At 38.1% G+C, this 15,415-nt stretch overlaps 2 protein-coding genes across 8 annotated transcripts in view; one reads left to right on the top strand and one right to left on the bottom strand.

Moving 5' to 3' along the window:
* LOC105384052 (protein prickle-like) overlaps positions 1-15,415 on the bottom strand; it is a 333,604-nt gene that overhangs the window by 17,104 nt on the left and 301,085 nt on the right. The gene's annotated exons all lie outside the window — the stretch shown is intronic.
* On the top strand, positions 6,054-8,958 carry LOC105384028 (DNA-directed RNA polymerase III subunit RPC1). 3 transcript variants are annotated; one of them, XM_038106318.2, is made up of 3 exons: positions 6,113-6,220; positions 6,361-8,361; positions 8,610-8,958. In XM_038106318.2, the coding sequence occupies exons 2-3, from the start codon at positions 6,578-6,580 to the stop codon at positions 8,797-8,799; spliced, it is 1,974 nt and encodes a 657-aa protein (XP_037962246.2). In that variant the 5' UTR covers positions 6,113-6,220; positions 6,361-6,577; the 3' UTR covers positions 8,800-8,958. The 3 variants fall into 3 exon arrangements, with proteins under 3 accessions (XP_011552480.3, XP_037962247.2, XP_037962246.2); XM_011554178.3 differs by having other exon boundaries at positions 6,054-8,361; XM_038106319.2 differs by lacking the exon at positions 8,610-8,958 and having other exon boundaries at positions 6,054-7,837; positions 7,914-8,092.

Below are 15,415 nucleotides of genomic sequence, written 5' to 3'. Positions count from 1 at the left end.
AAAAAATTTAAACAAATGCCAGGAGCAATGGACAGCGTCCACTTGCCGGCGTCAGTGTGAAGGTGTTACGGGCTGATCGGCCGAATCGATCGCTGGTCACGTATCAGACGCATTCTCAGAAAACGTTAGCGAAACGCTTTTGAATGAGGAATGAGCGAACAAAACTATCCGAAAAAGTAATTAGAATTAAAGTTTTGGTAAAAGGTGTTCCTCAGGGGTTGGTTCTTGGTCCGATGTTATTTGTTATTGATGTATCATCCCCATGTATAATAAATACATGCAAAACATTTATGGAGAACGCATTTCACAAGTATATTGGGGACAGAACATGGATCTGCTTATGTACGCATTTCAAAGTGAATAATGAGATTATTAGCTGACCAGAGGTGTTTAGAATTAGGTTAGGTCCGGCTGAGTGTCGGCACGACAAGTGAAGCTTATTGGCCAATGACCCCCGTTTGTGGGTCAAACCTGCGGACCCATTCCATAAAATACACCTACAATTGTTGACATTTCTGATACTGGGAAATTATTCGCATTCTGTGAAACTATGAAGTAGATAGGTATTTCTTTCCCTCTATAACCGCTGTATCAAAGATGAAGTAGGTAGAGATAGCCTAGTATTTTTTAATCAATAGATGGGTAGGTATAGGTAATAGGTAAGTATAAGTAGTTCCTTTTCATGATATAGGTATAGATGATACAGCAAGAAGGAAATGGGAAAAACTGCTAGTAAGTAAAACCTCTCTATTAAATTTGATAGAAATACCTTTGACTTGTATCAGATTTACGCATAAGTAAATAATATACCAATGTAACAGGATAAATAAACTAACGTGTTCTGAGTAAAGAAAGAGCGATCATGTATCATGATGGCCCCGTCTGGTCTCAAGAGCACAGACAAACTGAGTTAGAAGAAGAAACGCTTCGCAAATAGCGAAATGAGCTTCTAGACAGTACTTATGTACTTAACGCGTTCTCTAAACAACCACAAGGAAATTAGGGGCTCAGTTTGTGAAGGAAATGTAGCAGCCTTTGGAGGAAATATCGCTGCTTTGTAATTGCTTTCCCTGTCAACATGAGTATAATAGCTGTAGGCGCTAAAATGAACTCCCAAACTCTGCACTCGTGTGATACAACAACAACAACATCAAAAACAGCCATCGATACCAATAAAGACATTAAAGTACCAGTCCCGCTCGGCGTCAAACCCGGAGGTCCAGTGTGAGAACCCGAGGCCATGAAATCGCTCAACACACCACCGCCGGGGTTGCGTGGGGAAAACAATCAACTGTTGACGGCGGGTTCTGTAGGAGCAGCTAGTGCCAGACTCGAGGGAGTAAATGGTTGAAGAAAGGTTTTTAAAATTACCTTAAGTAATATGGTTGTTGTTGGTAATCTCACAGTATTTAGATAATTTTGTGACCAACTAACCTTATCACCAAAGCTTATATCGTTAAACAAAACACCCAAAAATGTGGTCGCTGAAGTGTTTTTTCTTCATTCTAAGCAAAAACAATCGACTGGATATTAAAATTTACGTCGTATAACTGGGAATGGATGGCGGCCGAGCTCTCGACAACTTTATCTGGTCTTGGTTTTTTTCGTAGCTGAGACAATAGGGGCCAGTAAACGATAATTAAAACTCGACATTTCTATCGACTTTTTACGGCTTTTACCCTTTTTTTATTGAGTCTTCGTCGCATCTAATCTGATTGCCACTTTAAAAGTGACTAATTGATTACGTTCTTTATTATTTAACTTAGATTTTTGTTGTGTTGTGTGATCGCGGTATCGTGAGGAACGGTGCTTTGAAATGCCGAAAGATAAAATAGAACCCCACGATGGAACATAAATTGTGAATGAGGTACATTTAATTACTGAGTTACGTTGACATTTAGGGTCTGTTATTCCACTTTCTGATGTATTGTGTCTCTGGCTGAGGTCTCTGGAATAGATAAGAATATAACGGTGCTATGAGATAAATGATTTTATTATTGTGCTACGCAAAATAATTAAATGTTATTTAAAAGCAATAAGTAATGAAGTAAATCACAAAAAAATATGAAATCAAGTCGTTATGGCATATTTTGGTACCTAAGACCTCAGTTCAGTTTTTGTACCATAATATCAGCAATGTAAAAACCTCTTTGTAACAAAATTGGTCTCTGCATCACTTCCAAAGTCGAATATTATGCACAAAAAATTACTTAATCCGCTGAAACTGACTCCTGTATGGAAATAAAAAGTATATGATGCATAAAAGTGGGATTCCATCCAGTTGGTATTCAAAAAGGCTTCTAATTTCTAATACACAATTAACATTCTTCGAGCTTTTGCAGGGCGGTGGCTTAAGGAGAAGTTTCATCAATGTTTTGGCATCGAAATAATGTATTCCAAAATACGTTTACATAATGGGTGATACTGATAGGTGCGTAGTAAGAATAGTAACTGACGCAGCAATTAACATAAAATATTTAATGATTTAATTAACTGTTGTTCGATATCATAAGGGAAATATTGTGATACTCGTAGCAGAATAACTTAAATCAAAGTATGTGTAGAATAAGAGATGATGATAAAATTTACTTAAACTGAAGAAGTCTAAAATTAAATAGTATTCAGAATTTCGGCAATCTTTAACATTATTATCCCAAACAAAATGTAGCCGGTAAATAAAAAATAACTACCTCTTAAAGGGTGGCTTACTAACCACGTATGGGCGGGGCCGGCAGTAAGAAATCATTAAAAATATATCGAAATGCGGACTTTACGAGCCACCTAAAACGTTCTACATGTTCCAACACTTTTTACTTTTTATTTGGACAAAGATTTATTTAGTTTTTGAGACAAGTATGCGAGGTATGCGGCCTCGGGCGCCTAAACCTGAAATAAAGATCACGATTTCTTATTATGTGGATCAGTATTCCAAAAGTCCTAAAGATGACGTGAACATTACTGCAAGGACCGTGGGAATCAATACTGTTATCGGTGACTCGGCTGAAACACGCCTAGTTCACTTTTGTTTCAAATATTTAAATAAGCTCACCTTAAAACCTACAACGCGATATCGATAAACAAGATACACGTGTGAATAATACAACGTAAGGTAAAATTTACTAAAATGTTGCAATAAGTCACGTAAGGCCATGATTTTGTAAAAAGTTAGTAGTATTGGAGACCTGCATAGATAGGCCTGAGACCTATGCACCAGCAAAGAGGCAGGTAACCTGCTTGCAAAAGATACAAGTCCTGCTTGTAGTATCTATTCCTTGAGCCCTGATCTCACTGTCGTAGAACGAAAATAAAGTAGGTATATCTTTGAGTTACAAATTTACAAAAGTAACTCAAAAATATATAATAGTTATGAATATGAACGCGATCTCATAGTCACGTTTCGTAGCGCCATCGCCTTCGTAGGCAGTTGTTTTTTTATTAGCACTCGCGACAATGGTAGCCTCGCGCGGCCGTGCTTTGAGGAACCGACGACGGTGCGGTAATCTCACCAACTTCGAATTCCTCACACAAACGCGGAAAAAAATATGAGCTAAGAGAGTTGTTACAGGTAAGGTTCCGTCAAATAGTTGTCCTGCGCAATCGGAATTTAATACGATTGATTCACATAAGTAGATCTATTCTGAACAATGTTTTAAAATGTTAGCGAAGCGAAATAATAGGTAAGTAGATTTATAGATGTAAATTATGATTTGAACTAAACCAATGTACTTACATAATATTGCATAAGTATATTGAAAGTTACACCTACTAAGTATTAATACAATAAATTAAAACATGCCTCAACTTGAATTCATTTCAATAAGCATGAAGCACAGACTGAATACATTTAACGAGGGACCCCAAAACCAGGACAGCGCATTCAATGCCTACCTCTGCATAATAAGATCAACTAAAAACTTTTTTTACCTTTCGAGGCAGCCGAGACACAATCGAGTTCGTATGTAGACAAACCATTATATAAATACAATACAATCGACCCTCTATGCTGATGTCGCCCAGGCAATGGACCACTTTTTATTCTCTTTTCATTCACTCGAATTACTTATAGTTTATAATGTTGTTAAATGCTCGCTGCTATGAGAACTGCTTTTGGTATCGGACTAATTTGAATGTTATTCTTTTCGACGCTCAAAGCATCTCGGGCTTGGACGTCATCATAATGGAAAGGTAATTTTGAATACACGCTGTATTTGTCAACACTATTTTGTGATACAAAAAGAAAATATGTCTACGCAGTTGTCTACTCCAGAATAATTGGAGCAAAGGTCGTTAACTACTTACGATACTAGAGACTTCCACTCGTAAGTGCTTCCATTTCTTTAAACCTTTCAATAGGCTGGTGATTGGCGCTCCGGGAGGCTGTCACCATGGCAACTCCTGAGGAGCGACCTTCACCTTGTAATAACCGCTTCGTCTGGAAGGAAGTCGCTACCCAGGCATCTGATACCGTCGAACCTCGATCCTAATGAATGACACAATCCAACGCTGGTTTTCTTCGGTACACATGAGAAGATGTTTCATTTTAGAAAGAAATAAACAGCAAAAGGAAAGTAAAAGTGGTAGTACGCGAAATAACCGGCCGCTAAAAGTCGGGGTCCCCCAGGGAGCGGTTGCGGGGCCGCTACTTTAATGTGACCCCTTCAAGGGCACCTTTTGTGTTTTCTTGTTAAGTTGTTTACCTCACATTTTTATCAAAGGTTTTTATGTGTAATCGAGTCTGTATTGAATTGAAATACTTGAGTCGTCGAGGGGAAATCGTTTGGAAACTTATTGCTTAGGGTTGTTTCTGAGTAATGTTTTGTGCGTAGCCTTGCTCTATTTAATATTGTAAACCTATGTATTAGATGTCTGCCTGAATTTTTACAGCTCTTTTCAATTTAACACACACAACACACACACACACTCACGTCTTGTACTAATGTACTCCCTTGCGGGGTAGGCAGAGGTGCATTGCTGCACCCACTTTTCGCCAGAGTGTTATGTTAGTCCCAATGTAATAGGGGGCGGGCCTATTGCCATTTTACGGGCACATCCAAGACCCGAGAACAAATATCTGTGTTTAAAAAAATATCTGCCCCAGCCGGGAATCGAACCCGGGACCTTCGGCTCAGTAGTCAGGGTCACTAACCACTACGCCATTCGGTCGCTCTTTTCAATTTAATAAACAATATATTACCTATACCTACTTAACAATGATAGTTTATCAGTTTCTATAAGTTAGGCTATAAAAATATTTTTACATATATTACGAGGACTTAACTTTGCTAAACGATAGTAGATCAAAGTTTATGTTAAATAAAATTGTCTAAGAAAATAGTGATAGCAACAATTTTAGATAAAGTATAGACGTAAGCTGTGGACGTAAGGGTGGTTTTCAATGAATATTCTATTAGAGACATTATCATAATCGCGCCTCCACTACAACCCGCGAACAAGGCAGGGGCGGGAGAAAAAAACTACTCGAAGAAACTAATCAAAATGCAAACAGAACTTTAAAAATTAATAAAAGGAATAATAAAACAGTCAGTGTTGTGACGATGCGTTATCTTAATAGGTACTTTATTGTTGTTTTATAGAATTTGATGTTTTTGATGGTTTTCATGTTTTGGATACCATTTATTTGTTTGTATGTTTGTTATATCGTTGTTACTTGTATTATGACACTAAAACTTATCTAAAGAATCGTTACAGAAGTACTTATGTTCCTTGCACTGGACCGAGGAAGTAGATAGGCAATGGATTGAAGAGGCAGGCTGAGGAAAGGTTACAAAGCTCTTGGGAGAGGTATAAGTACTTACCTATATTCAGACGACACGTAATATAATTATGATGTCGATGATGAATGTTATTAATCTATTTAGGTACTGTAAGAAAAATACATGCTTCCACTCAGAGTTAACAATAACATTCGGTATATTTTGTGTGCATCGTGCACTCGTGCACAAGTTATAGACAAATAAGTCATTATTCTGAGGAAAAAATATACATCTGTCAGCTTATAATTATATATTCTATGTTCATGTCATGTAAATACGTCAATAAAGTTTTGTTATGCCTATTGAAATATAAATTTCAAGTTATCATGAATAATACAAAAAAATACAATGACCAATTTAAAAACTGCGCATACAATATCGAGAAAAACATAGCAAAACCTCAAACGACGGAGCAGTTACGTAAATATTTAGAAAAGTATAAAAAGGTAAGTTTTGCACAAAGCGACAAAAACCTTAGATCTTGTAGCTACACTTGTTTACCAAATACGCATCATAGACGCCCTGAAGACGCGGCCGCAGCTGAGAATATCACGCAACGTTTTAGTGATTATACACATTTTAACAGATTCAAACATGAACGAAATATAAGATTAAAAACACAAGGGCCGGTCAATGTTTATTCTGTTTCAAGCAGTCCGAACCAAGTCAATACGTTCGCTCATCAATTAATCAAACAAGTCCAAGATAGGGCTGACCATGACTACAAATATCCTGAAACGTACAACTTTCAAGTTAAAAAGCGAAAAGTTGAGAAGCAAACTTACTGCAGGCCGGCACTGGATATGTACAATAAGGATTTGATTTACAAAACAATGGAGAAAACTGCTAGACTGCGTGATTTAGTAAGAAGATTAATCATAGCCAGGGAACGGGAAAAACTGGAGAACCTATTGAATCAGGAAGATCAAGATTATTTATTTAGATCACAATCTTCATCTGACGCGACCGAAAACGTCGATAAGATAGGTCGAAAACTGTTTGTTGCGCAAAGTAACAGTTCTTGCTGTAAACAGCATCCTAAAAACACTAAAGATATAAATATTGAAGAAAAACAATTTGCAGTACATGAACCACTTTCACTTATTCATTTATCTTACAAGCATTCAGGAACGGACGAAAAATCTCATTTAGACGGCTGTTTACATGACAGCGATAATAATACTTCAATACAAACCAACAATCATGTTATCAGTCAAGAGATCCGCAAAAATTATCAAAATGACAACAATAACTATAGTAGTAAAACGAAAGTTCCCTTTTTAAAAATGCAAGTATTCGAAGATCTACAAAATGATTGTGAAAAAGAACATTGGCACCAAAATAAGGAACAGGAAACACAAAAATATTGTTCAACACCTGATAGAGATAAAACAATATTAACAGATCTAAATAAATATGATACCGATGTTGTAAAGTCAGCTTACCCCATAAACAAATACAGCCTGAAAATTAAAAACGATTGGAATAATAGTACGTTATCATACAAAAAGCCAGACAATGATCAGTCAGAAATGCATTTTAATTCGATGGAGACTAAAAATAACCTTACGATAAACACTGCCATACAAACTGATTCACATAAGATTCAATTATACAGCAATGTCCTCAAAGCTGACCAGCAGGTAGAGGCAGACATGGAAAAACTGACAATTAAACAGAAATATCAAAAGTGTTTCAGTAAAAATGACAAAAGTATAGCTACAGAAGATATTAATATTTTTGAAGAAACAGAAGAAATATTTAAAGACAGTGTTGAAGAACTAGAAATAACAATCGAAGACGCATTAGAAGCAAAGTGTGATAAAGTTTCGGAAAATATATCAAAAAAAGAGGATATAAATAGTGCATCTATTACGCCAAATACATTAAATAATATAGAATCTAAACTTGACAGCTTGTTAAGTTCAATCAATGATTTAATGATGGAAATGAGGAATAAAAATTCATCAAGAACTGTAAAAACTAAAAAGAGTTACTTGATTGTAAATAACGTTGAGAGCTGTAATAAAATGAAAAACCTAGGAGGGTCACAAAGTGAGCCGGTTGGTGATAAACAGATGTATAATCATAGCAGCCCAGCGGTAACTAACAATTCTGATAGCACCATGTTCGTTTCAGAAACCGACAGCAACAATACAAAACCTAGTGACTGTTTAAAACGTTCCAACGCAGTCAAAAGAGCAATTGCAGAGATAGAAAGAAAAGTAGCTCGTGACATTAATACTATACTGAACAACGTCAATAAAGAATCATATAACGAACATTTGAGTAATGGTGATGTACCAAAAAGAGATACAGCAACAGAAACAACCAATTCACAAATTGACAAACAAAAAGACCAGAGCGCACTGTCAGTCAACTCCGAGAGAATGGGTTTAGTTTCGCTAGTGAAGACATCAGCCGAAATGCTGAAGCAACTCATGTCATACATGCCAGGAATCCTTCCCAACTATCCAGTCACGCAGAAGAACGACATGTCATTTATCTGCAATATCTGCGGCGCTCGGTTTAGTAAATCTACCGAGCTGAGCACGCACATTGCCACTCACACCGTATCCAAAGTAAGGTAAGAAAATTGAAAATATGTATTACAAGCACAACCCATCACGTCTGCACTGCTGGGGCACGGGTCTACTTCCAATGAAAGAAGGATTTTATGTCTAGTCTACCTCGCTGGCCTAGTGCGGGTTGGTAGCAAGCTTGGGCTGAGAGAGTTGTCGGGTAAGTGGGCAACCCGATTGTCATTAGATCTTTAAACTGCATAAATTATATTTTAACATTATTATTTTCTTGTTTAACCGAAGTATTTTGCAGGGACTGCTGTGTCTGCCGCCACGTGGCGGACGAGAGGACGACATTTGTGGAGAAATCATGTAGTTTCGGCTGCAAGTACTGCGGGCAGAGGTTTACCCGCGCCTATTGCTGCGAGCTGCATCAGCAAGCCTGCGCGCTCAGCCACGGCCGCCAGCTCCTGGACCGGCCAAGCCTCCTCATACTCCGGTAATGAGGATAGTTCACATGTGGTGGGGTTGGAAAAGTAGGTCTTCGATTGTGTTCGTAACGCGTCCGTTTTGTATATGTCATTAATTTATAAAACTAAAACCAAGTGTTGCCGTGTCTGTTTAAATATTTTGAAGTATTGTATTAAAGAATTTACGTTTAACAAAGCCTTTGATTTCTTTTACTCGGTCCGCGCCAACAGCAGTTGCAGTCGCATGTATTTCTTTCTGCATTTTTTCTATGAACTGTGGGCCTACGTCGGCGACCGGTGTGGACAAAAATGTTTCAACTTTTTCATCCTCGGGGATAATTGGGGCTCGGCGAGTGGGTGAACTGTCAATAGCTCGTTTGTGTGTACCGCCGCTCGTCCATCATGCCTGCACAGACACCCATTCAGATCAAATGAGCTTGAAATTCCCTCGATGCCCCTAAACATGATGGAGTATAATTATCGTGAAATTGAGGTAATACGGTATAATAAAATTACTTATAGTTGCGAATGTTTGCTTGTGTTGTAATGTGATTTGAAATGGGCTCGAGGGTGATCTCTTTGTGATTGAAGTTAATATGCTTTTGTGCGGCGGCACCGATGGCGGCTATCAGAAGTACACTTAAGACAGATATTTACATGTATAGGTTTTAGTGTATTTAGTTCTTCTTATCTACTTACATCAGCCGGAGGTGCTGCTACAGGTACCTACATTGCGCACAGAATAAACCCCGCAATCGGCACGTTGTTATCTCAGTGCATTCCGCATTCTCACCGAACCCATAACGACAAACACGGCATCAATTCATTAGGTTGACAGTTCTCGGCGATTATCTCGTAACGTAACGTGTCTCTCTCGGAGTCCGGTGTTGTCCGACAGTCGAGGTGTAAATTCAATAATAAGATGAAATACAATGGTGTTTTTTGCGCTCCCTACGTGCTGGGCCGGCGACCCACCGGGCGCCCACTGAGATCACTAATTTATGTACCGTTAAACATTTGACAACTTGCGTGCCATCATGTCTTTGCTATTTATTCAACAAAAGGAGAATGGCAATTTCTCTATAGCGCCATGACCCAGAGCGGCCATTGATGAAACATACACTGATGTGTAGTCCGTGACTACAGTATATACTGGTATTAATTTTATTATTATGAGGCATGGGAGAACGAAGATATAAGTGCAGAAAGATCAAGTCTTTCTACTGTACTAGATGTTACCCTTGAGCTAAAAATAGTTTTTAAAAGTGTTCCCGTGGGAATTCCTGGATAAAAAGTATTCTATGTTACTTCGGGATAACGGGAACTTGAATAGAATGAAATAATTTTTGAAATTGATCTCTTTATAAAAATGGGTTTCCGAGTGTGAAATGTGCAAAAATAATCTTGATATTATTTGCAGAAATAAAATCATGTAATACATTTTGTGATGCAATATGGATTGGGAATCTCATGATTTAGATTATAAAACTTGTTTGTGCGTGTACTATTCATCAAAAACTTATTTAACGAAAAAAAATATATTAATTAATTTACTTTTGAACCCTAATATCTCAAGAACCCCATGGTTTAGATTTTTTTAAATATTTTTCCCTGATAGTAGACATTTTTATCAATAACTTAAAATAGGTTTGGTTAGTGGCTGCTAACTTACGCAAAGCGGGTCAGGTTTCGCCATTCTTCTTTGTATAACGAATGGAAAGCAAGAAAACAAATGACGGTGAACAATCTAGTAATTTATGCAAAGCACCTGCCATATCAATATCTGGAGCCGGCAGATGACTGTCGAAAAATATTGACAATGTGACAAAAAACGCGACCCCACGCGTGACACAGTATTTTATTCAAAAGCATCAATATTTGTCATTCTAATCAGAATTAATACAACCTGCGGCGCACGTGCCCCTTATCAGGGTGAGTCGGGGCCCGGGCCGGGGAGCGGAGGTTTATCGCCACCACGGTAGTTCCAACTTATTTTGATAACACTAACACAACAGTTTGATAATAAGACACACTTGTGAAAAAATACAGCTTTGTTTTCTGAATGAGATAAGGCTTTCGTTGGAAACGTGGTTTTTTACCGCATCTAATTCGTTTTGTCACTCTATTGCAACAAAAAGATGTGCTAAAAACGAAAATGTTTTTCATAAATTTTGTTCGTGGAGATCGAATTACTCGAGTGTGCTAAGATGACTTAATAATTTCAACCCTAAAGTTATTAAGTTCTAAACGAGGTTTCATTTGTCTGTCTGTAAGTGGACAAAAATTATTTGGGACGAGCTCGAGAATTCATTTTGTTATTATACCATTTATTTTATATTAAATTCTGCACCGTAAAATAAACTATACATCTTATCCTTTGGGTATCATTTTCTTTGTAGGAATTCAAACAAATGGTAGATGACTGAGTAAAGATAAAAAGGATTATAACGCCCTGTCCCAAGCTTGAATAACTTTATTTTCGGGTGCCGTCTCGATGCATGATATAGGTTAAAAGCTTTATAAAGAAGCGTGCAGGAGCGACTTTAATTTTATTTATTGCTTTATTTAATTCCATAAAGCGGTGATCGTTTGCATAAAAGTTGCGAATTATAATCGAAAATGTTCACAAAGGTTTCTGTGTAGGCGAATACCTATAGGTGGTGCACTGATCACTTAGATACATCGAAAGAATTCAGACTGATTTATTTTATGCCTAGTGCCATCTACAAAGATGATACAGGCCACATTTTGGTTGAGGGACACGCGGGTACCAATAGTACTCATAAATTAACTAACAGTATACGATTAGGGAAAATAGGTAGCCACGTCTTCGTGGTAAAATTTATCTATAACCAAACGTATACAAGCATATCCTTCCGTGAAGCTCTTGGCATCTTCGCAACAGAAACCGTCACTCACTCCGCGGATGGAATTATTATGATAAACAGAGACATGTGGCAATAGGCACATTCACAAAGCCACTATAAAGAATGAGTCAAGCAATGGCCCACTCGGATGTTGATCAAATTGTCGTGATTGATCGCTTCTCTATGCTAAAATGTCTGCATGAGTAGTCGAATGCTACATAAGGAAGTAGCTTATGTTGTTTTCTACTTGCGAGCGACGAGCTCTCATCCAGTTTGTATGCTGATGAGATGGAGCCTGCGTCGTGTGTGTTGCGGGCTGATTTCTGTTCGTATTATTTATGATCCTCATCTTCATTTGCCAATGAATTAGACATCTAGACTAGTTTTATCGAATTTGAGTGCTATTTACTGGAAATGTGGTGCATGAAAGGAGCTTCCTCTTGTGTCTTTTTCAACTGGGAACGAATATGACTGACTAATCATTTCATCTCTATTACAAATCCTAGACCAGCTCTTAATTTCGTGAAGCTTTTCATTCTCTCCAATTTAATTGGCAATCAATTTCTAGATCTCTATTATGTCTCGCTCTCTTGGGCTCTTTCCGTAAGACGAATAGGAGTTTCCTTGAGATGATCGTCCACCGAGAGGCGACGCGGCTCCTCCAGTAATTATTCTCATTTCCTCAGTTCAGCGGAAACCCATGCTAATGCCCAAGCGCGGCGTCACGTCCGCGCCGGCGCGTGCGCAGCGTGCTGACGAGCTCATGACGAGGGGAGGGGAGGGAACCAATCACAGACTCACATTCAAATCAGCTGATTCATTGACGGGTGAAATGGACGTTAGAGTTTGTAAGTTTAGTTAAGTTCCAGTGATAAATTCACTATGAATGGGTGCTTGTAGGGTAACAATGGTGTTAAAGGTAGACAGTTAAAGGCCAAGAGGGAAATTATAAGACAGAGGATTGTTAAAAATCCAGCCACGAATCGATAACAAAGCCGATAATACATGGATTCATTGTGTCCCTTGTACAATTTATCACAAATATTACTGTTTTGAGTCAGTTTCAATCGCTCTATTGTTTATTGTCGACCGTCTAGTATGTTTTAAACATGATATTTGTGTGTTGTATTGAATGATTACGAATTATCTCGTTGATCTGTCTCCTGGCTGGCGCCTGGGCAGTCGTTTCCGTCGCTGTGGGTTTTAGCAACCGCCTTCAAAGTCCTGATCCTGATCTAACTGACTATTTTGAAATACCTAAAGTATGTACCTAAGGAGCCTCCCCAAGGTATGTACGTAACAACTGCATTAATACATATACATACGTCCGGCGCACTCTGGGTATTCAGCAAATGACGCTTTAATCCTTTCAACACGACCCGAAGATTTCACGAGCGGAAGAATTTATTTCAAGCCGGTCTAAGGAACAATAATTTGAATCTCAGTAGATTCTAAAATTCTACATGCATAACCGTTTCCATATTTTATAGGTAAACCTACTCATCGTGTAGTGTGATAACGTAAGAAAGATCTGGGTCTTTGCTAACACACTAAAGGGCAACAATGTAAAAAAGTGCGAAGTTCTCAGAAATACATTTTAAAAGCCTTAATCTTAATGTTTTAAAAGAGGAGTTGAATATTATCAGAAACATAGATTGTAACGACTCGGCGTATCTCGCTAATGAAACGTCGGGATTCGAACCTTGTAGCTGATAGCGGGAGGAATGTCGGTGAGGCATTTGTTTTGCTCTCTTGGTTTTGTATTGATTAGGAATTTAGCTACATCGTATCCAGTGGTGTGCTTTGGAAGAGGCCTACGTCCAGTAGTGGACTGCTATGGGCAGAAGGGAATAATTTGGAAAGAAGAAGGAATTTAGCTTACAAATTCTGTATTTTTGATCAATCAAGTCTTTTTTCTGAAATTTCTATAACGCATTTCTAATTGTATCATTCCATCTGTATAAAAAAGTAATGATTGTATCTTACTTAAGTAATTATTATTTTAGACACTTGAGAATTATTATCACGAAACGCTGGACTTAGCTGGAGCGAGGCCAAAAGTACAGCCGAAGATAGGCGGAAGTGGCAGACGTTAGAGACCTTCTGCACCTCTGGAGTGCCATCGGATTACAACAACATTTATTACAACAATTCATGTTTGTACATGAAACAGAGTGTCCTCTACCATCAAGTCCATCACAATACGCTGGTCCAGGGCCGGTGGATGACACTGGCTACTCACATGTAGGTACAATATACACAACAGGCGTATTATGAAGTGGCTCGGGTGAGGGGTCGGGGCGCTAAGCGACAATCAGTGTTCTTCATTCTCGGAACAGGTCCGCACACATGTGGGAAGCTGTGGATGCGGCGGGCTAGTTTATATTCATTATCTTATCCTGGATATAAACGCAGGACACATGGATTCACGCGTTCAGGAAATTCTGATTGTTTTTTATTTATTAAGTTTTCATTATTTATATTAGGTGTCTTATTACCAGTCAAGTACTAGCCTCAGTCTCTTATCAGTGGGGTCACGATCACCGAACATTAGAAATTAACAATCCTAGTCAACAACAAACATTGCTCGCTTGTGAAATCTGACATAACTTGTATGAAAGATCTGACAGGCGAGCGACGCTGCATATTAAGGGTGGGTTGCACCATTTAACTTTAACTATTACAAACGTCAAATCCCTTGACGAGAGAGGTAATTCTTCAAGAGATTTGACGTTTGTAATAGTTAAAGTTAAATGGTGCAACCCACCCTTAGATTGTTAATGTATCGGTGGTGGTACGGTAGCCGATAAGAGTTAGGAGGTGAGGGTCAGACCGCATCCACATCTCGCTTCGCACATCGCGTCTAACCCTCGGAATGCGCCGGACACCCACCGAAATGAGCGCAAAGAACAAAAAAACTATAACGATTCCTTATCTTGAGGCCAGATCTGGACCGATAATGGATTGACCCATTTACAGCTGTGCATCGTTTATTTATACACAAACAGCGGACCTGGCGCCACAGAGGTGGCTCAGCAGGTTGGAGAGGTGTAAGGACTAAAACAACTGAACATTTTTTTAAAAATAACTAAGTATTATTTTTTTGCACTTCCCTACTTTCTGCTCCTGAACCTCCTGCAGGTTGAGAATGCTCTTAGCATTAATTCCACCTGATTGTACATCTACTTTTGTAAATTTTGAAATAAAAGTATAAATAAATAAATATATCAGCTGACGATTGTTAATTTGTTTTCGCTATTAATTCAGCTGTACATATAAAATCATGTATACTGCTAGATTTTCATATGTTTCCCAGTACCTATACATATATATCCTCACCATATAGTCTACATCTTCCTCATACATAACAAAACCCTTTCATAAACTATTTTATTTAAAAAAAAAAACTTGTAACAAGAAATTCCTCGAACTCCCTAGCCCGCGGCTAGTAAACAAAATGATTAAAATTCCGACCTTACGCCGAATAAATAACTTTTGGCGAATTGCTATAATTCACCCAAATCATGATACAACCAGTAGGTAATTGGAGGTATAATAGCGTTCATTTCATCGAATTAATTTTTATTACTTTTACTATACGTTTGTGAGTAAGAAAACTTCTAACTAATAATACAGGTTTACAGGTTAGCCCTAAAAGAAGAATTACGAAAATCAGACAATACACTAGAGACAAAACACTTGACGAACTTATAGCAACCCTCTAGTAAAGCCCTCTAGCATTATGCAAATTTCCGATGGTACTTATACACTCACGGGCAATG

The sequence above is a fragment of the Plutella xylostella genome, chromosome 19 (assembly GCF_932276165.1).
Source record: "Plutella xylostella chromosome 19, ilPluXylo3.1, whole genome shotgun sequence".
Lineage (NCBI taxonomy): Eukaryota > Metazoa > Arthropoda > Insecta > Lepidoptera > Plutellidae > Plutella > Plutella xylostella.
This window is presented reverse-complemented; position numbering and strand designations above follow the sequence as displayed.